Genomic DNA, 23,270 nt, shown 5'->3' on the forward strand with positions numbered 1-23,270 from the left:
ATTTTTTCTTAAGTCAAACTAGTAAAATCAGTACTTTTAATATATTTTAAGGATTAGAATTTATAAATTAGAAGTCTATAATATATTTTTTAGGGTTTATGACTTATGAATTGTAATTTAGAATTTTTAAACTATAGTGTAAAATCATAATATATAGAGAATAATGACATATTAAAAATTTTTTTTTGATATGATTTAATTGTAATTTTGTACTATTTCACCCAATTAATTATTACAGTCCAATTTCATTTTTCCATTTACTATAATACCCAGCCTTCCTTCTCATACTCTACCCTCTCTTTTTCTCTTACTCCAAACGCCTTCACTGCCCAGATGAATACTGGTTGTGCAATGAAGACTATTGCAGTTTTCCTCTTCCTGGCGCTGTTCTCATTGGGTAATAATCTATTAGTTAGTCTGTAAATCTGATTTGTTTGATCTACTCATTGTTTATATTGATTTCGTTTCTAACATTGATGTCCCAGTTATAGCGAAGAAATCAGGCGATGTGACTCAATTGCAGATCGGGGTTAAGGTAATTGCATCAGTTTTTCTGCTCCATTCTTTCTTCTGATTATGAATTGAGTATTGTTATGGTCTTTATTATGGATTTCTGTTAATATATAGGTTTTGGGTCATTTTATTGGTAGTTGGTTAGTCATAGTCTCGTAGAGTCCAATTTGTTTGTTCCTCTGCCTTATCGTTGAATTTTGTTACTAATATTTTGTGCTCTGCTCTTTATAATTTCAGCATAAACCCGAATCTTGTGAGATCCAGGCTCATAAGGGAGATCGAATCAAAGTACATTATCGGGTAATTGGGATTACGAGGCTTCGTTTGGAGTTTTAATTTTTCCATTCTTGCACTTGGATTTGGTTTTTATTTCTTACAGCTTTGATTGGACTTTTGTAAATTTTCCATTGTTTGCCTCTGTTCTGGGTATCATGAATGCCTATTTACATATTGCATTACATGATAGCAGTTCAGTTCATAATTCACGAAAGTATTGGTGTTAATTGTAGGTCAGACATTTTGTTGGTTGGCACACTATCTTTCTCGAAATGAAAATTCATTTTAGCCCAAACAACTGTAGTAATTGCAGTAATTGGTGACAACATGCTTGCACCCTGTGGAGTCGGAGTTGTCTGTTGAATACAAGAATGAAAATTAGGGGAAGATAGTTAGCTTTTTATTGAACCAGAATTACTGATTGAAAACAGACTGAATAGTGAATACGGATCAGCTTCCACAGGAAGAGAAGTTTTTCCCTCTCTATTAATAGAACCCTGCAAAGAAATGCAGAAAAGAGAGTAAGAATTATCCGTCCTCCCTAACAAACTCCCTTCTCAAATATAAAACGCATCCCCTGCTACTATCCAGCTTTCTACTAGGCCTTAACTAACTTTGTCCACCATATGCCACTATGAATAACTAACGGCTGGTGAATTTCCTTCTTTACCCTGATGTCCTTTCTTTTTCTTTCAAACTAACGCTCTCCATTCCCTTGGCCCAACTGAATCCTGGTCCAGAATCTCCCCATCTCCAACCCATTCTCTATCTATAGTCTTGTCGCCTATTTTTTCTTTAATCTGCCAGATGCTTGCGTGTTTTTTGTGGATTCTAAGTAGCCTGGAATTCATTTATATGCTCTTAAGCTAAGATGAGCGCAGTTTGTGCCCCTTCATAGAATTTTTATTGCATATTGTACATATCTCTGGACCTTATCTTTCATTTTACATATTTTCTCTCTTAACAATTGTGCAATTCCTGTTCTTGGTTTAAATCTTTTTGTGTTAATATTATTGTTTTTTTTTTTTTTTTTTTGAAAAGAATATTATTGTTGATCATTGCGGAAGGGATTTTTAAATATTATTGATTTTTTAACTTAACCCTGACCTCCACTTTACAGTGTTGTGCATTATTTCCATGTAATAGCATTTTAAGTTGTGGGTTTTCTTAATTCTACAGGGAAAACTCACTGATGGAACTGTTTTCGATTCCAGCTTTGAAAGGGGTGATCCAATTGAATTTGAGCTGGGTACTGGTCAAGTTATTAAAGGTACAAGCTGAACCTAACTGTTCTCCCCGGCTTTTGAGAACTATTGTTTTCTTTATAAGTTTAGAACAATATACATGCAATTTAATACTCAATTATGGTCCTTGCAAAGTGGTATATCCAATTATCATTCGTAATTTGGGAAAACAATTCTTCTTGCAGGATGGGACCAGGGTCTATTGGGGATGTGTGTAGGTGAGAAGCGAAAGTTGAAGATACCTGCTAAACTCGGTTATGGGGAACAGGGCTCCCCACCTAAGATACCTGGTAATTATTGTTCCTTTCATTGCCTGAACATTTTTAATCAATCTTATTATCATGTTAAGGTACATTTTTATTAATGTGTTAATGATATGTGTCTTCATAGGAATTTTGTATCTTTAATATTATTAGGAAAAAATAGACATATTTAAGCCCTTGACCTTTCCAATTTTTCTTATTTAAAACATATACATTAGAACATCTCCAACATCTTAGTTGGGCTCTTAAGTTAAAATTTGAGCAGAGAGAGTTAAAAACAAACTCCACCAACAGAGCCTTCATCATCTCTATTAGTGAGGATCCTCTCTATTAGCGAAGGGCCTATCTCCACTCATAGTCCCCTCCTTATTTCAATTTTTATCGATAATATATTATTGATGAGTCTTTCTCCTCTCGATATTGGTAAATATAACAATATTTAATAATTGTAATGATAAAATAATAAATGATGAGTGAATATAAGAAGTATTGTTGGAGATGATATGTATTAGTGACTCTCACAATCACTAAGAGTCAATTGTTAAACAATATTATTTTTTAGAGAGTGGACTAAGAGTCTCTTGGAGATGCTCTCAAACTTTAATTTTTACACACATTGAGCCCTCCGTTAACAACTCTAAATTGAGCCAGATGGGCCCAATGTGTGTGAAAATTAAAAACCAAATGTTTAATGTGTCTATTTGAAATATCAATATGAAAAGCTTAATCCAGAAATAAGAGCAAGATTAGCCGCTTAGATACACTTTTTTTAATATTAGTAATTTATTTTCATGTCAAATGGATTGCTCAATTAATACGGCTATACTAGTTAACATGATGCATGTTGTTACTTTTCATGTTTATTTACCTTGTCAAATTTATGATCCTGCTTAATTTTCACTATTTAAATGTTTGGAAAAAAATCAGTAAAATATTTTATTGAACTTTCACATAATTTGTATTTCCTAAAATATATTTTTTTTATCTAAATAAATAATTGATTGTTTTTATTCTATTCAAAATTTTCATGGAAAAAGTTAATAATCGAATTGCTTCAATGAAAATTTTCATTGAGACTTGCTTATGTTAAACCATCATTTTTTTATTTTTCTGCACACTCAAAGTCTTGTATGGCATAAACTGCATATAATTGCCTTTGATCTAAAGATCTGATCTAGTTAAACCATCACTTGATGTTTGTCTTTTAAAAGCATAATCAGAAGTCATAACTTTTCATTGGCAATTTCAGGCGGAGCAACACTTATATTCGACACAGAGCTTGTTGCGGTGAACGGGAAACCATCAAGTGATAGTGAGCTTTAGTCACCAGTCCTGAACATTGGTGGTTATTGACTTATTGTCCTTTTTATTTATTAATGCTGGTCTGCCAAAAACATTAGTATTTTGGATAGTAAACATAAACAAACCAGAGAACGTTCGCAATTAGATTTTGATATATCAAATGAAATGATTCTCTGGCCTCGTAAACTAGGCTCTTGTTTGTTAATCGGAATCTTCATACTTTTCAGCACTAAGTAATTGCAATTAGATATTCCTATCAGAATGAGAATTCTCAACAACAATCATGTTATTACTAGCAACAATGTTTTCTCTAGCTTCTAATTCCACTGCATTACCAAGTTCAGTATTCTTCAGAATCTCATCAAATTGGCAATGCAAAACATTGGATGAAAATCTATCAACTCCAACACCAGTAGACCACCAGAAATTAGAGATTATCTCTTATGCAACTCAATTAGCACATGATTTGAACCAATATTTTTGGATTTTTTTTTTAATCTTTCTTTCTCATGATAAACAATGTATAGGATAACAGAGCTACAAGGGGTTAAGAGAAAAGACAAATCCTATTTTTTTGGTTTTGACTTAATATATCAAGAGTCCTTAGTACTTATTCGGATTATTTGATGATCCTTTGAACTTTAAAGGTATCTTATTAATCAAATGAATTTGATAAAATAATCTATTTACTTTCTAAAATTGCTGGGTCTTATAAATTAGGCAAAAAGATTATGAGGTCTTTGATTTTTTTGTGCATTAAGTCCTGATTTTTTATTTGGACACATTAAGCATTCGATCTTTTTTTTTTTTTTGTCAAATTAAGCTAATATAAAACTCAATTAGCAAAGTATTATTTATTTCACATAACATTAGAAATTTTTATTTTTAACAGTTTGAAACAGTTTTTAATACGTGTAATGCGATTATAAAACTGTAAAAAAATATAATTTCAAACTCGGATAAAATTAATAACACCTTTTTAATTGTAATACAAATTAACAACTAACTAAATTGACAAACAATGGCTTAATATGACGTAAAATAAAAGATCAGGTTCAATGTGTTGTTCAAATAAAAGACTACACTTAATTTACTAAAAAAAATTACCAATTAGGATTTCGGAATGCTTTTTACCTATAAATCATGGATCTAGGCAAAAACTATAAATTATGAGACCCCAGCTTTAATGGTATGTCATTAGGCCAGGGCTGGACTTAGATACAATAGCAATGAAAATAAATTATTATATAATAATAAAAAAAAAAACAATATGTCCTCAATCTAATCTAATTAATGTCCTCAAGACAGGTTTTCTTCCACAATCGCATCTGTTTTTCTTTATGAGGACGTATTAGTATGGAGTTCGATTTTCAATTCGTGTTCTTTTTTTTTTTTGTTCATAGAGAGGGAAATAAGGTTGTGCATTCATTAGCAGTATGAGCAACGTTTTTATCCTCACCCCTAGTTTTCATTAAGACGTCCCTGATCCTATTTGGGACCTTGCTTGTAATGACATCTTTCATAGGTTTGATTAATAAATTCCAATTTTCATCAAAAAGAAAAATCTAATTAATGTACATAGACGTATATAGTTAATAAAAGAAAAATTAATGTTAAATATAATTAATGATTTTATTTAACAAAAATCAATGTTAATTATATGAACCAATGTACATTGATATTTAAATATAAAATTAAATGTCTAATATTCAATTTTTCTAATATTCAGAAGGAGGTCTCATTGATTTTTTTTAAATTAATAAGTAGTTTTTCATTTCAAAATTAAATTAATATATAATAATTAACAGAAAAATGTAAACTCAATAAAGATGTTAAAAAAAAGTTTGGGATTTCTTGAATTTTTTTGAAATCCTAGACAGCAAATCTTAATGATAATGTTTCTATAGCGGACTTTAATTTTATTTAAAATGAATTATTAATCTTTGAAATAATTACATAATTTATTAGTTTTTTAAATTTATTTAAAACAATAAATATTTTTCTTATAAAAAAATAATAAATATTTTAAGTTTTAATTTTTCTAAAACCTCTCTTTATTTGACTTTATGGACTAAATTAATGAAATATAAAAAAAAAGGCCTAAATCATACGTGGCCCCCTGAACTTATCCACTTTAGTTATTTTGCCCTATGGACTTAAGGTATGTCCTATTAACCCCCTCAACTTAATAAAAGTGATATCATTGACTCCTTATTTAGACACAACGAAACCAACCTTGACTACGTGAAATGCACGCGCGAGCAGATTGACTTATTGACTGACACATGACATTTTGATCGATATAACCACCCTCCATGTCAGCAGTTGGTGGTAAAAGACGAAAATAGCCTCAAAATATTTGATAACAACTTACTGATCATTCACTTCCCTTGTAGTCTCTTCGTATTCTTCTTCTACTTCGATCATCCACAGCTGAAAGGAAATGGCGTAAGTTAAAAACTCAAGATTGCATTTTGATCGCACTTTGCGTTCACGGTAGACGATTTAGGGCTAACTTTAGCTTATCTCACTTCGTTGCACGAGTTGATAGAGAATTCCGGTGGTTAGAGAGTTTACGATGATCAACTGCTTTATATCGAAAGAAATTTTGGGTTGCTAGAAGTTCTTTGTCGCCGGAAGAGGTTAGTGAGCATCTGGTTTTCAATTTATGTATTTTATAAGTTTTTTTCCATTTTAATCTTATTGCTATTGCATGCTCTGTTTTTATCAGTGATTAAAATGGGTGATGGTTATGTGACTGTTAGACTGCATCATGGTGGTAGGGTTGTAAAGGATGGGTTGGGATTGAAATTTTCTGGTGGTACTGTACACGATGAAGAGTATGTTAATGAGGATAAGTTCAGTAGGCTTGATTTGTTATGGGTAATTAGGGGCTTGGGATACGAGACATGTGGTTCAATATATTACAAAAATGGGAAGACTGGGGAGTTGCTTGTGTTGTTGAATGACATTGATCTTCTAACAATGTTCAGTTGTAAGGGCTCAGCTGATAGTGTAGATGTTTTTGTTGATAAAACTGTTAATGCCAAAACATGTGGGGCCCAATATGGGGATGACATGGAGGGAGATGACAGCCTGGCAAGTGTAGCAAATATGTGCATTATTACAAGCCCTACTTCACTAGAACATACTAATGAAGAAACCGCAACTCCATTGAATGAAACTGTTCATCCAGATCCAGTTGAGATACAACAGCCTGCTGAAGAAGATGGTGAGTTCGAGTTGAGTTCAGAATCAGCTACAGAAGGAAGCTCAGATGGAAGTGAAGACTCAGAAGAAGACCCAGATTTTGACAAAGAGAACATTGATGATTCTGATTACAATGAGTGTGATGAAGAACTAGCACAAGTTAGAGAACGCGTTGCGGAACAGAAGAGGGACAGATCTAATAGAAAACGGCCAAAGCCTTCTGTTGAAGTTCAATTAGGACCTCTAGGCACTGATAAATGGGTGGATGGTGGTGAATCTAGTTTGCATAAGAAGGACAAGGATAACCTTCTAGGAAGAGATGAAGACTACATTGGATCCTCTGATGTAGATAGCTTTGATTCAAATTCTGAAGATGAGGATGGGCCAAAAAGAAGGAAAAGGACAAGGGTGCGTTATGATCCAAATTCTGAGATGCCAGTGTTTGAGACCGGGATGGTTTTCAAAAGTGTTTATGAGTTTAGAGAGGCAGTGGGTAAGTATGCTGTAAAGAGGGGTGCACGTCTGAAGTTCAAACCAAATGATTATCACATGGTCAGAGCTCGATGTCGGGAATGTCCATGGCAACTCTTCGCTAGTGAAGACAAAAGAACGAAGAACTTTATGGTGAAGACTTACTATCCTACTCACACATGTCAAAGGACAAATAGGAACAAGCATTGTCACTCAAAGTTTATTGCGAAGTTCTTTAAAGAGAAAATTACAGACAATCCAAGCATTAGAATATGGAGACTGCAAGAGTTGGTTAAGGAGAAGCTGGAACTTTATGTGGAGAAAACAGTTTGCAGGAGAGCCAAGTTTAAGGTCATACAACAATTCATGGGGGATTATAGAGAAGAATTTAGTAGGCTATATGACTATAGAGATGAGTTTCTTAGGTCCAATCCGGGGTCTACTTGTGTGGTGCATGTGGATATCAAGGACATTCCTCAAAGACATATATTTCGGGGCTTTTATGTGTGTTTTAATGCGATGAAGCAATGTTTCAAGAAAGGATGCAGGAGAAATATTGGCATGGATGGGTGTTTTTTAAAGGGCATATGCAAGGGACAGTTATTGTCTTGTATTGCAAAAGATGGTAACTCGCAAATGTTTCCTATCGCATAGGCAGTAGTTGACAGTGAAATGAAGGACACATGGAAATGGTTCATAAAGTTGGTGCAAGAAGACTTGGCTATGAGTGAAGGAGCAAACTTCACAGTTGTAATTGATATGCAAAAGGTACGTTGATTTCATGTAATGGTTTTCATGTGTTGAGTATGTGTTGATATATTGCTTTTGATTTAATGTGTTAAGTTCATGCTTTGATTTAATGTATTGAGTTCATGCTTTGATTTCATGTGTTTAATTGAATGTATTGGGCATATGTTGTGTATGTGTTGATATACATGTGGTTTAACTAGGGGCTGATTCCTGCAATTCAAGAGGTATTGCTAGAGGCCAGACATAGGATGTGTGCTAAGCACATCTTGTCAAATTGGGCTAAAGATTGGAGGGGGGGGGGGGGGTTGAAAGAAGCCAGTGTTTTTGGCGTGTTTGTAAATCAACCTTTGAGGCTGAATTGAAGGACAATCTAGATGAGTTGAGCAAGCTAGGGGGTAATAAAATTGTTGCGGATTTACTCAATTACGATAAGGAAAAGTTTTGTAGGGTTTATTTTCCAACAGGAAACAGTTGTGATGTTGTGGACAACAACATGTCAGAAACCTTTAACAGTTGGATCCTAGCTGCTAGGCACAAGACAATAATCACAATGTTGGAAGAGATTAGAATTCAGTGCATGCATAGGCACATTGATATTAGAGAATTTCTAATTAAGCGGTGGATATGTGACATTTCTCCAATGGCATTGGAAACATTGACTAAGAACACAAGTGCTTCAATGAGGTGTAAAATTGAATGGAATGGTAATGCTGGTTACGAGGTAATTGATGGAGAGTATAGGCATGTTGTTGATATTAGGAAGGAGACCTGTACCTGTAGGAGGTGGGGATTAAAAGGAATACCCTGCCCTCATGCCATTGCTGCTCTACACAGGCAGGAATTAGATCCTATCAAGTATGTTAGCAATTGGTACAGGAAAGACACATATCGTAAGACATATTGCCACTATATTCAACCAGTACTCAACATGAAGATGTGGTCTTCAAGCACGCATCCTTCAATAGAGCCTCCAGTTATAAAGGTCATGCCTGGGAGACCGAAGAAAAATAGAAGAAGAGACAAAAGTGAAGTGAAGAAGATTGGTAAGTATACAAGGAAGGGGACAATCATGACATGTTCACATTGCAAACAACAAGGTCATAACAAGAAAGGATATGCACAACTGAAAAATGCTGCAAATCAGGTTAGTTTCGACAGCAAATTTGTTGTTATTGCAAAAAGATAAGACTATTCTAACATGTCCGCATATATGCAGGCTGGTACAAGCACTCCTATTAGCATGAGCAGGTGTAGTAATGTAGGAACTTCGGCTGCAGCAGATCAATCGGCAACTGAAGTAGGCAAAAAAACTAGTAGTTGTTAACAGTTTGTTGTAATTTGTTGATAACATGTATAATTGTGTATGCACAGGTTGCCAATAAAGCAGGACAACCACAAGCTGAAGACTCAGGCAACGAGACAATTGGTTATATGTTTAGGGTAACATGTCATGATTATGAGTGAATATGGTTTCAATTTGTTGTTGAGAAATGTTGTGTTTAAGCGAATTACTGTTTAATGTATAGGAAAAACATGTTTATCAAAGGAGTGGATCTCAACAAGCATTCAAGAAGCCACGGTTCGCTGGAGCTGGAGTTTTCATCAGTGAGCGGACTGGTTGGACATGTGCTCAGGTAAAGATCCCAACTTATGTTAGTATCTATTATTGTTATATTATCTAGCTGTAACTTTCCTGTTGTTTTCATGTTTAGAACCTCATGGTTAAAAGAATCGTGATTTCTACTGGGTCGCATAAGTTGAAGAATTCAGCCGAAGTTACATGTGATATAGGATTTGAACCTAGTAAGCTAAAGTGGAAAGGGAAAGAAGCAATGACTTCAAAACAATTGCAGCAACAGAAAGTGAACAAGGGCAGACAAGTCAGGGCTAGATCAGCATCAGAAAGAACATCAACAGCAACAAGCCAGTCACAACCTCATGCAAGGCAGGCACAAACTGCATTTAACCAGGCACTCACTCAAGCAAGCCAATCACAAACTCAAGCAAGCCAGGGACAACATGCAGTTAGCCAGGCACATAGTCAAGCAAGCCAAGCACAAACTCAAGCAAAACAGGGACATCATGGGGCAGGAAAGGCTCAAAAACTTCAACCAGTACGAAGATCACCAAGGATGCCTCCCGCAAGCACATAAGCTACATCCAATTCTAACTCGCAGGCTACTATAGTTTGGTGGATGCCTTAGCTTTCGGTTTAGGTTATATGCACCTTTTTTTGGGAATTTTTTGTGGCAGTTGACAGTTTATGGCAAATACTTTGGTACATGGTACCTTTTTGCCCATTTTAGGTTATTTTTTGGCAAATGTTTATGCCAATGTACTATTTCTGCAATGTTGGTATATATTTTGGTTTGTTATGACCAATTGGGTGCATATTTTGGTTTGTTGTAAGAACGCAAGTGTGAATTTGCATTGGTTTATCAATGACATAAACGTCTATTTGTTTTCAAATCCGGGCTTTGTTTTATACTATTACAACATTGTATACTATTTACACAATTTATGCAAATGAGAAATATGATTACAAACTCGTAACTATTCCTTTAAATTAATCCGTACCAAAATACATCATTGATTAGAAACACAAAATTTATCCCTAAATACAACCCAAAATGTGTGAAACATGTACATTAACTACTCACACACACTCCTAATACAAACCCCAAATGAAACATATTACGCATTTCATCCATCCTATATTGCTTTTGGACTCAACAATCTTCGTACTTAGGCTTTGACAGACACTCGATTTTTCATTCTCTTTCAACTTCTTTAACAGCCCCGTGATGACATTCTTATTGTGTTCACTAACTGGATCATCAAACCATTTCAGACATCCACAATAATATGGCCCATGCATCAAACATAACATGATTACATTTTTTTCCACCAATATGTACAAATAGATCAATACCAGTTAAAACCAGCAATGTTGACTTACCCCATAGTTATGGCAACCATAAAATCGTCTTCTGGGATTTGCAGGTTTCCATGAAATTTTCACCACGACACTCCCCCCACAACGGCAAACTTCCATTTTGTCCATAACACCGGCCAACATAAAAACAGAGTATCGAAATACAGTCAATCGAACGCAGGAGCACGAAATCAAAGAAGATGATTCCCACTTTCTTCCCTAAGAATAGACGAACGCAAGAACACGGAATCGAACAAATGAGCACGAAAACGTAGCGATCAAACACCGTGGATTCTCTAATTCAAATCGCACGATTCCTTTTTCTAGGGAATACGATGAAGATGACTTTGGAAGATTGAGAAGAAGGTAATGGGTAAGAAGAAGAAATTAAACCCGCATGAGCAGGAGGAAGAAGATGAAGTGGGAATCACAGAGAGAAGAATGAGGATTTTGATATTTAAGGGATTTCAGTTGATGATAAATGAACAAAATACGAATGTTGTCCTTTTTTCTTTTTGGGTCTTATGTCACGGTCCGTAGAAAGTCTAGCAAGAGACTGCCCGTGACAAGTGCACCATATGGGCAAGAAATGCCACCAAGGGCATTTCCATCATTTTACTGTCCACAATGTCGTTGGCCATCCCGGAAGTCATCTAGGCATCGTGGAATGCCATTGAGCCCTAAGCAGTCGGGCAACGGGCCCGTGCCTGCCGGGGAGGAATTTGGGCAAGAGACAGTCCCCCCTATAGTGTGTCTTATACCAAGTCGAGACACTCTGCCAGTGGACATGCACAAGCTCCATACACCACAGATTTTCCAAAGGTATGGTTAGAGGTTCCCATTGATCCTCATATTTTATGCAGGTCCTTTATGGATTATATTGGGCCTATAGCCTTTGGATCGTGCGGGGAAAGTTGCCTAATTTGGGAGAATTGGCGTGGACATAGTCCACGGGCCCGTGCTGAAGCCCAACGGGCCCGACAGCAAGACAGGCTGGGCGCCAGTCCCAGCGAACCTCAAGATGGGCGAGCGGAAGGCGAGGAAACATGCCTGAACCTTCTAAAATCTTCGATGAGCTGCGAGAGACATAGGCACTTAACCTCTGAATTGAGAGAGACAAGCCCAGTGCCTGCCAGAACATGCTAACCAGTCTGAGAAGCGCCCAGAAACTTCTAGAAGCTGCCCCAACAGCTTGGGCAGCGCCTAAACTAGAATCTTCTAGGCTTGTAATATTAGCCACATGTTGTAAATGATCTAGAATCTTCCTAGGTCGGTGCCAAGGCCTATAAATAGGTGCCAAGGCCATTCATTTGAGCATGTCTTGAAATCCCAAAAGCTTTCAAGTGTGCATGAGAGAGTTCTAGCAACTGCAACACTTTGTCAAGTTCGTTGCATTAGGTTGTAAAGCTTATTTGCTTGTTTAATACAAAGCATCATTCTCCCAATCCTCTTTATTTTCCCAAGTGCTTTCGGATATAACTCCCAGAACTCATCAAATAGGCTTACTTAGCTGACTTTGACAGCAAGCGACTAAGTGACGCGCGGGTTGGAAAAATAGCCCCGTGACAGATGGTATCAGAGCCAATCGGTACTCGGAAATCAACCACACGAAGGTGATATCAGAAGCCTACTGCAACCACGCAAAGGTGATATCAAAAGCCTACTTCGAACACACACGAAGGTGGTGAATTCGCAATGATCACACAGAAGCGTTACATTTGGTCCTTCCAAGAAGCGAAGGTAATCAATCGTTGAACAGCCAAAGTAACGAGGTATCGAAGCGACGATATCGATAGAGTTGTGAGCACAGATGGCGAACGAGGTGGAGAAACTCGCTGCTGCAGGAGCGCAGCATGATGAAGCAAGCAACCGTGGCGAGGATGCCACACACAAGGACCAGACATGCGGACGTGGCGAGGATGCTACACGCAAGAGTAAGCGCGACAAGTCCAAGACCCCAAATGATGGTGGTAGGTTGGAAGCTCGTGTCTTAAGTCTGGAAGGCGACATGGCGGAGGCAAGGGAAACCATAGGTGACCTGTCCGACCAGTACGACAATCTCATGCAGGAAATAAGCGCAATCTCTGAAGCAGCACGAGGCATGTACGAGAGACTTCGACAGCAGCTCTAGGCAATCTCTCAACCTTAGAGGCGAAGATGGAGAGGGAACTAGGCGACATCCGTGCAGAGTTAGAAGAACTTCAGCAGAGATGGCGGACACATCATTGCAACAATGGAACCAACGGTGCTAGCACGTCAAGCGCAACGCTTTTGGCGGGGCAGAATGTCCAGAAGCCAAGTACATTCAATGGGGTTTGAAATGCCACAACGGTGGAAAATTTTCTGTTCGGGATGGAGCAGTTCTTTAAAGCCACAGGAATCTGCGACGACGATGCAAAGATCGTCAACGCATCAACATTCCTTCGCGACACCACACAGTTATGGTGGCGTAGGAAGCGGACAGATGTGGAGAGAGGCGAGTGTATTCTCGACACATGGGATCAATTCAAGGCAGAGCTACGGAAACAGTTCGTGCCTCAAAATGCGAGTGACGAAGCAAAAACGAGGCTCCGTAGGCTACGACAAGTGGGTAGTATCTCCGATTACGTGAAGGAGTTTACTACAATCTTGCTAGAGGTCGAAGATATTTCTAGCAAGGATGCCCTATTTTACTTCAAAGACGATTTGAAGGAGTGGGCAAAACTCGAAGTGAATCATGGCAAAGCCCAAACGTTGGACGATGCCATAGCAATTGTGGAGAATCTCATAGATCTCTCCAAATCATCAAAGCCCGACTCGGAAAAGAGTGGGGGAGAAAATTCCAGAAGTCTCCAGAAGCGGGACGAAGATCGAGACGGCAAGCGGGACAACCGAAGCAAGAAGGGGAATGGGAAGTCGAAGAACGGCGATGCCCATCAAGGTAAATTCTCTAAGGCACTAAGGCCATGTTATATATGTGACCAGACGAGTCACTATACCCGCGATTGCCCAAACAAAAAGGCCATCCTTAAGAATATCAAAGGCAATGGCTCAACGGAGTCCGAACAGATGGGCTCCATGCAGCAGATCGGTGCCTTGACGTTCAGCAAGTGCACCAAGGAATCTAGTGGTCCAGCACCATCGAGCGTGCGACCAAACAAAATGCTTCCGCAAAGCGACACTGAAGTCCTCGACAAGTAGGAGGACGAGCAACCGAAGGCACAGCCAGAGTTTCCACCTAAGGAGGAGCAACGGGTGCCGAAGAAATCAGAAAAGGCCAGCAAGCCCAAAGACAAGGGCAAGGCCAAATCAAGCAAGGGAGAAGCAGCAGCTTCCTCCCAATCATCGGCAAGAAAGGCAAAGAAGGAGCCGCAATGCTCGAAGGCAAGGAGCCAGGGACAGCCGACATCGGCAGCGAAGGAGCCAAGGAGTCCGCAAGCGACAGGAGAAGGCCAGCTGCCAACATCGAAGAACAGACGGGGTAAGCGAGCAGCGGGCCCCAAGCAATCAAAAGAATCAGCAGCAAGCGTCCAGGAGGTGACCAAAAGTCCGCAGGCAGAATGCCGAGGACAGCTGCCATCGACAACCAATGATGGCAGGGGCAAGCACGTAGCAAGCCCCAAGACATGAAAACCAGCGGCAGCAAAGACCAACGAGGTGTCGAAGAGTCCGCAAGCCAAGAGCCAGGACAAGCTGCCCATAAAGACTAGGAAGCCAGCACGGCAAAGGTCGAAGAAGGTCGAGAATGACCGATGAAGCTCCGAGTCAGCGAGACAAGGAGCAAGTTCCGTGGAGAAACAGGCCAACAAGAAGAAATACTGCCGAAGGAGACGCAACCGGAGGCAACAACCGAAGAAATTTCCATAGACGGCTACGAGGACGTCGCCGAATCAAGTGGGGGAGGATGTCACGGTCCGTAGAAAGTCTAGCAAGAGACTGCCCGTGACAAGTGCACCATATGGGCAAGAAATGCCACCAAGGGCATTTCCGTCATTTTACTGTCCACAATGTCGTTGGCCATCCCGGAAGTCATCTAGGCATCGTGGAATGCCATTGAGCCCTAAGCAGGCGGGCAACGGGCCCGTGCCTGCCGGGGAGGAATTTGGGCAAGAGACAGTCCCCCCTATAGTGTGTCGTATACCAAGTCGAGACACTCTGCCAGTGGACATGCACAAGCTCCATACACCACAGATTTTCCAAAGGTATGGTTAGAGGTTCCCATTGATCCTCATATTTTATGCAGGTCCTTTATGGATTATATTGGGCCTATAGCCTTTGGATCGTGCGAGGAAAGTTGCCCAATTTGGGAGAATTGGCGTGGACATAGTCCACGGGCCCATGCTGAAGCCCAACGGGCCCGACAGTAAGACAGGCTGGGCGCGAGGCCCAGCGAACCTCAAGATGGGCGAGCGGAAGGCGAGGAAACATACCAGAACCTTCTAGAATCTTCAAGGAGCTGCGAGAGACATGAGCACTTAACCTCTGAATTGCGAGAGACAAGCCCAGTGCCTGTCAGAACGTGCTAGCCAGCCCGAGAAGCGCCCAGAAACTTCTAGAAGCTGCCCCAACATCTTGGGCAACGCCTAAACTAGAATCTTCTAGGCTTGTAATATTAGCCACATGTTGTAAATGATCTAGAATCTTCCTAAGTCGGTGCCAAGGCCATTCATTTGAGCATGTCTTGAAATCCCAAAAGCTTTCAAGTGTGCATGAGAGAGTTCTAGCAACTGCAACACTTTGTCAAGTTCGTTGCATTTGGTTGTAAAGCTTATTTGCTTGTTTAATATAAAGCATCATTCTCCCAATCCTCTTTATTTTCCCAAGTGCTTTCGGATATAACTCCCATAACTCATCAAATAGGCTTACTTAGCTGACTTTGACAGCAAACGACTAAGTGCCGCGCGGGTTGGAAAAATAGCCTCGTGACACTTAGCTTGCTTCACGCGCCTATGTTGTACTGTTACAACAACACATGACATGTCAGCAAATACGGGGCCAATGATATCACTTTTATTAAGTTGAGAGGGTTAATAGGACGTCCTTTAAGTTCAGGGGGCAAAATGACTAAAGTGGACAAATTCAGAGGGTCACGTATGGTTTAGGCCTATAAAAAATGAAGTAACTCAAAAATGGAGTAATTAGGGATGGCAACGGGTAGGGTACCCGCGGGTAATGCCATTCCCAAACCCTTACCCTTTTATTTTTCAATTACCCGTACCCATCCCATTACCCTAACAGGTATACTTTTTGCATCCCATACCCTTCCCATTTAATTCGCGGATACCCGCGGGTACCCTTACCCGTTAAGAATCAATAAATAAAAAAATAAAATTACAAATTTAACAAACTATAAATTTAATAAATCATCAATCTAAAAATTGAATAAATTGAACCTTAATTAATAAGAATAAAGTAGCTTAGTGGTATCACTCAATTGTTGAAAAATAAATGGTTGGGGTTTAAATTTCATGTCTTATATCTAAAAAACAATGATATTTATTAATATAAATTTTTTTTATGACGGGTAACGGGTACCGGGTACCCTAGGGAGTATTCCCATACCCGTCCCATTACCCTAACAGGTAATAATTTTGATCCCATACCCGTCCCATACCCTTTTATACAGGGTACAGGTAGTCCCATTAGAGTCGGGTAGTACTGGGTACCCGCGGATACACTACCTGTTGCCATCCCTTGGAGTAACGTGGACAAGTATGTAGGCCGATTATTGAACTTTTGTTTATTAACTTTAATTTAATGTCACATTTATTAACTATTACTCCAATTTTTTTTGTATTAAAGACGGAAGTCAATTTTCGAAAATTCGAGATGAACAATTTCGAGCATAAAAATAGAACTCCTACAATCTCAGCCGTTGGATTAATATAATGATTGCTTCGTGAAGCGGCTAGGAGCACCCAACCCATCCCTCTGGAAAATTCGTGATCCCTTTTTAAACCCTTAACCCTTGTGGAACTCTCTAGAACCCCAATATCTCTCTTCTCTCGCTTCCGAGTTCCAACACTTTATATCCTTCTTCATTTCCCCCTATCTACCTCTAACCAGAACCTTCTCTTTATCTCTCTACATTCTTATTTCATCTTTCTGCTCAGATCAACTTTCAATTGTTCCACATGGATGAGGATTTTGATATTCCAGCTGGAGACGAGATGATGAACGACCTTGATCTCCCGGACGAGAGCCCCGTTTTGAAGGTTGGGGAAGAGAAGGAGATCGGGAAGCAAGGTTTGAAGAAGAAGCTTTTAAAGGAAGGTGAAGGATGGGACACGCCTGATAACGGCGATGAAGTTGAAGGTAATACTAATTGCTGCTTCTTCTTCACTATTTCATTGCTTAAATAATTCATTTTCAAACTCTTATGAGGATACTTTGTTTCTTTCAGTTCATTACACTGGGACTTTGCTGGATGGGACTCAGTTCGATTCCAGTAGAGATAGGGGCGATCCCTTCAAGTTCACACTTGGTCAAGGTAAATATCTTAGAATTAGCATTTAATGTCTATTCCGGCATTAACATTTTCTGTGTGATATCTTGACTTGTTAGCATTTAGCTTCTGTCGAAATATTAGTTGGTTTTGTAGCTAGTTTGACTGTAAACGATGAGAAAAATGGAAAACGTAAATTTCAATATTCCCTTAGTGGCATTTATGTTATGCATTTAGCTATTGGTTGATATGTAAAACCTTGTTCTTTAGTTTGTCCTGAAACAATAGCGTTATTTTTAGGTTTTATAAGTACAACAATACCTTATATTAATCTGTCCTACCAGAGTTTATTGCTTATGTGGTTATGGAAACTTTCAATGGAACCAAAAAGGGGCAAAATGATCCTGGAATATACTTATTATGTCAATTTGACTGGATTGGAGCTTCTTCTTATATAATTTAATATTTTTTGGGCATATTAGGGAGGACGTGGATTGTAGAGTTTAATTCCTGTCGCTGTAATTTTTGTTCAATGCATTGGCAAAAATTGCAATACTTCTATCACTCCCTCAGGTCTCTCTGCAATAGTGATTTAAGTTTTTCACCAAAACCAAGAAAATATTTACTAAACTATTAAATAACTAATTACCCTCACTACTTGTCTATAAAACTCCACATCCTATGCAAAAAATCTCTTTCTTCTTAAATATTATGCCTTAATTAGAATTATTCGAATTAATATTAACCCAATTTGAGGACAAATTGTCAGGATTGCATTTATAATATAAAACCTCATATAAAAAAGAACAAAACTGACAATCCTAAAACGACATCTATTAAAAACCGGAGGGAGTGCCTTGGACATGTGTTATTCTTTTCATGCTAAATCTGTGAAATGCACCAATGAAAGAGCAATCATCACTTCTGGAATAACATTTTCTATCTTGAATCGAGTGCGCTTGTCTTAGATCTTTTACAGTTTGTTTTAAAGATGCCCCTTTCATGTTTTTGGATTGTTGCACTTGCACAGGCTGTTTAAATAATTGCTCTGTGCTGAGGTTAGAATGTAATGAAAAGCTAAACTGAAATTCTAAGCACAACATTGTAATGAGAAATTTATTTTACCTAGATAGGCTTTAGGAGTTTCTAGATATCTAGGTAATTGGTGACTTAGTGTACACTCTGTTGCTCACATATTCATGAAGGATTGGTTTGTCTAGTTCTAGTGATTGGCTAGCTTATCTCCATTATGGGGATTACTTGATCTTGTAAGGAAATATAAGTACTTCTTGAGGTGACAGGCATTTTTAGTTCATAAAATGCATATCTAGCAGAATGGTCCATCATGGGCTCTCAAATATATATGATGTATGAGGCAGTACAACTAATGTGATTCCTCCTGTTTACCATACAAACCTTTCAGCTGGAAAGGTCAATTAAGAATGGGTATTACCTTTTTTTTTTTTTTAATAAATGACTGCTTCAGAACGACTAGAATGTTGTATCTCATGATTGATGTTCTCCTGCAGGACAAGTGATTAAAGGCTGGGACCTAGGTATCAAGACAATGAAGAAAGGTGAAAATGCTATTTTCACAATTCCCGCTGAGCTTGCTTATGGTGCTTCTGGTTCGCCACCAACAATTCCTCCCGATGCAACACTTCAGTTTGATGTTGAATTGCTCTCCTGGACTAGTGTCAAAGATATCTGCAAGGATGGTGGAATTTTTAAGAAGATCCTTGTAGCAGGAGACAAATGGGAGAATCCCAAGGACCTTGATGAAGTTTTAGGTAATACTAGACTACTAATATTCCAACTATGCAGGGTTTTTTTTCCGCAAAAAAAAAAAAAGAAAAAGAAAAAGAAAGAAAGGTTCTCATAATAACTAACTAATTTTATGCCGTGTTATCTAAATGATGAATGCAGTTAACTATGAGGCAAGACTTGAGGATGGCACAGTTGTTGCCAAGTCCGATGGAGTGGAGTTCACTGTCAAGGAGGGTTAGTATTTGATGCCTTTTTGTATGATGATGGTTTTAAGAAATTAATTCTTTTAGTTTGCTAATACACAGTCTATTATTATAGGTCACTTCTGCCCTGCATTGTCAAAGGCTGTGAAAACAATGAAGAAGGGGGAGAAGGTTCTTCTGACAGTGAAGCCACAATGTAAGTTGTCTTATTTTGCAGATGATCAAATTTAAAAAGGACATGTAAACTGCATTTTCTTATTTTTATATTTTGTTTCATGTAGACGGATTTGGGGAGAAAGGTAAGCCTGCATCTGGTTCTGAAGGTGCTGTTCCACCAAATGCTGCACTTGAAGTAACTTTGGAGTTGGTTTCATGGAAGACTGTGTCCGAGGTGACGGATGACAAGAAGGTCATAAAGAAAATCCTAAAAGAGGGTGAGGGATATGAGAGGCCAAATGATGGTTCAACAGTGAAAGGTTGGTGTTTACTCACCCGATTGCAATTGAAAATGTGCATATCCTTTAACAGCTATATTGACTTCTTTATCTTTGTATGCAGTGAAATTGATTGGGAAGCTACAAGATGGTACAATATTTACGAGGAAAGGCCACGATAATGAGGATGAGCTGTTCGAGTTCAAGACAGATGAAGGTAAAGTTGTATTCTATTATCCTGTTGCCCTGCTTTTCTCTGGTGAATGTGCGTGTGATACTGATTTTCTTTCTTAATATAGAGCAAGTAATTGATGGGCTTGATAAAGCTGTGATCTCAATGAAGAAGGGTGAGGTGGCCCTGTTAACAATTGCGCCAGAGTATGCATTTGGTTCATCCGAGTCAAAGCAGGAGCTTGCTGTTGTTCCTCCTAACTCTACTGTATATTATGAAATTGAGCTGGTCTCCTTTGTCAAGGATAAGGAATCATGGGACATGAACACTGAGGAAAAAATAGAAGCAGCTGGTAAGAAGAAAGAAGAAGGCAACGCCTTGTTTAAGGCAGGCAAGTATGCAAGGGCCGCCAAGAGATATGAGAAGGTAACTTCTGTATATGGGTTTTAACTGTTTCTGATGACTCAGTTTGTTATAGTTGCTTAGAAATTTCTTTGGCTGTCTCAACAGGCTGTTAAGTACATAGAATATGATACTTCTTTCAGTGATGAGGAAAAGAAGCAGGCTAAGGCATTAAAGGTGGCCTGTAACTTAAATAATGCTGCCTGCAAGCTAAAATTAAAGGAGTATAAGGAAGCAGAAAAGTTGTGCACTAAAGTAAGAAAACTGGGATCTTTCTCACCATCTTTTTAGTTTTTAATTTTTTGTTTCTTAAGTTAGTATGCTATATATTTGGCTGAAACTCTGGGGATCGGTTTTTGCAGGTGCTAGAAGCAGATAGCAGAAATGTAAAAGCACTTTATAGGAGAGCGCAAGCATATATCCAGTTAGCAGATTTAGATTTGGCGGAGCTTGACGTCAAAAAGGCCCTTGAGATTGACCCTGAGAATAGGTAGTGACATTTCTAACCAAATATCAATTGCTTTCAAACATGCGGTGGTCTGTATGTAACCTAAAGTAAACATGTGAACAGGGATGTGAAGATAGAGTACAAGACACTGAAAGAAAAGATGAGGGAGTTCAATAAGAAGGAAGCTAAGTTTTATGGAAACATGTTCGCCAAGATGACTAAGTTGGGGCCCCTTGATTCTAACGTGAGTCAATGTAGTATTAGTACAAATTCGTTAGCCGTGTGTTAAATATTTCTACAATCAATCAACTTAATTTGGTTTGTATGTGCAGAAATCTGAAACAAAGGAGGCGGAGCAAATGAGCATAGACAGCAAGGCATAAATAAAGCGACTAGGACTAGAAGGCTGTGTTTTTCTATTTTTTTTTTTTTTGGTTTGGCATTTTAGCGTTGTGGGGAACTTCCTTATTTGGCATGCAGAATGTATTGGAACGAACTGATTTGGCAAATCTAACAAATTTCCCTTTTTTTTGTTTTTTGTTTCGTTTCTTTTCTAGTTTGGAATCCATTTTTATTAGCAAGTTGATATGTTCTTCCTATCTTTGCATACTATTCCATTGATATTAAGAATGTTAATAATATGGAAAGGAAAATTAACATACACTTGCCGTATGGAGAAAAGGACAGAAAAAGCAATTGATGATAGCCAATTTAACGCTCTAGTTGGTGAAATGTTGAGCAATGACATAGCATCATGCACTAAAACTTCCTAAATTTTGTACATGCTTGTTTAAATAGAGCTCTGGCAGTAACAACCTACTACTGCAAAATAGGGTATTACAACAAGCTCTGTCCCATTACGTATGGCCTTTCATAATCAATGTGCAATATTTGAAAGGGTTTTATTGTTTGAATGCTGCTCGTATAAAAAGGCTTTCTAGTCTTTGATGCACAGAGGGATAATGAAAGTTGTAACCCTACAATAATAATAATAAAAAAGGAGTTGAAAATTTAGGTATAAGCTTTTAGAATGAGATGAATTTAGGGTAAAATTGCATTGTCCAAGACGAATGAATGACCTTAAAAGATAAGGTTAAACATAGACAGATGATAGATCATTCAAATCCAGATTTTCATCATGCTAAGGTTCTAATCTCGAAAAATGCAAAATATAGAAGTTGGGGTCTATTTGGTATGTGTAATGGAATGAAATCATTTTAATAAAATTGATATTGTAATTATCATTACAATACATACATTTATATTAATACATATATTAGTTAAATATAATTTTCATGTTTTTTTTCAATTTTTTTTTTCATTTTTTGTTGTTTTTCTCATTTTTGTTTTTTTCCTTTTTTCATTTCACATTTTTCATGTTTTTTCTCGTTTTACCATTTTCATGTTTTTTATATTTTTTCTCGTTTTGTGTTTTTTCATTTTTTTTACATTTTTTGTTTTTTTTTCGTTTTACCATTTCCATGTTTTTCATATTTTTTCTCGTTTTTGGGTTTTTCACATTTTCACATTTTCGCATTTTTCGGTTTTTATGTTTTCATATCGTAATGGAGATTCATGTCTATTTTTTTGTAAGGCTCATTACATAAATTTGTGAAGAAAAATTGAATGATGTAATGGTGATTCCATTACGACAAAAATGATATGACTAGCCAAACATGGTAATGAATCTCTATTGTAATCGTCATTCCATTACGATGTCCATTACAGCGTACCAAAATGGGCCTTAATGTTTTATATTTTAACTTTCTGCAGTAACTTGAATTGCATTTTTGAGTTCGTGTGAAAGAAGTTATTCTTAAAAGAGAAGTTATTCCTAAAATGCAGGAGTGTCGAATATGAAAATTAGCGTTTAATAATCTAGTTCTATTTTTCTTTTTGTTATGACTCGGTCAGTCAAGTGCTTGACTCAACGAGTTAGTGTTTGTTTTGGCTTCGTTGGTTTCTATTTTACCCTTCGACACTTTGGTTTGGTCCCCTTCACTTTGATGGATTCACATGGTTTGTTTTGTTTTTTTTTTATTAATATGTACATTCTCCCTTAAAAAGAGTTTGACTCTAAGTTCACCCATTTTGAATGAAAACCAACCAATTGATAATATTTATTCTACTTTTTACTTTTTACCAAGATTGAATAGAATGTTGATGAAACTTAACAATCTCATGAACATTTTTATAGCACCCACGTCGCATATACCAACATCGGGTTTCTTCTCTTCACTATTTTGGATACCATTTATATTTACCACATGCTACAAAAACATCAAACTCTTCATTTTAAACTCGTTTTTCTCATCCTTCTTCGCACTTTCAAACTTGTTTTCTATTTCTCAATCAAATACAAGTTAACTTAAGATCTTATCTCTTTAAGCATGTTATAACTTCATGTTATAACTTCCTTAACACATTAGTCACATAACACTCCACATTTTTAACTT

General features: G+C 37.7%; 2 protein-coding genes across 2 annotated transcripts; both read left to right on the plus strand.

Annotated features, from left to right (window-relative positions):
• Nucleotides 1–254: 254 nt before the first annotated feature.
• Nucleotides 255–3,860, plus strand: LOC136228607 (peptidyl-prolyl cis-trans isomerase FKBP15-1). Its single transcript, XM_066017040.1, has 6 exons — nucleotides 255–397; nucleotides 486–535; nucleotides 751–813; nucleotides 1,969–2,059; nucleotides 2,219–2,323; nucleotides 3,546–3,860. Exons 1-6 carry the CDS (start codon nucleotides 334–336, stop codon nucleotides 3,617–3,619), a joined length of 447 nt encoding a protein of 148 aa, XP_065873112.1. The 5' UTR covers nucleotides 255–333; the 3' UTR covers nucleotides 3,620–3,860.
• A 13,046-nt stretch (nucleotides 3,861–16,906) lies between these two features.
• LOC136229503 (peptidyl-prolyl cis-trans isomerase FKBP62-like) lies at nucleotides 16,907–21,352 on the plus strand. Its single transcript, XM_066018339.1, has 12 exons — nucleotides 16,907–17,258; nucleotides 17,347–17,433; nucleotides 18,918–19,178; nucleotides 19,315–19,389; nucleotides 19,474–19,554; nucleotides 19,640–19,834; nucleotides 19,917–20,009; nucleotides 20,092–20,390; nucleotides 20,475–20,621; nucleotides 20,729–20,856; nucleotides 20,938–21,058; nucleotides 21,147–21,352. Exons 1-12 carry the CDS (start codon nucleotides 17,078–17,080, stop codon nucleotides 21,195–21,197), a joined length of 1,719 nt encoding a protein of 572 aa, XP_065874411.1. The 5' UTR covers nucleotides 16,907–17,077; the 3' UTR covers nucleotides 21,198–21,352.
• The last annotated feature ends 1,918 nt before the right edge of the window (nucleotides 21,353–23,270 follow it).

The sequence above is a fragment of the Euphorbia lathyris genome, chromosome 5 (genome assembly GCF_963576675.1).
Source record: "Euphorbia lathyris chromosome 5, ddEupLath1.1, whole genome shotgun sequence".
NCBI lineage: Eukaryota > Viridiplantae > Streptophyta > Magnoliopsida > Malpighiales > Euphorbiaceae > Euphorbia > Euphorbia lathyris.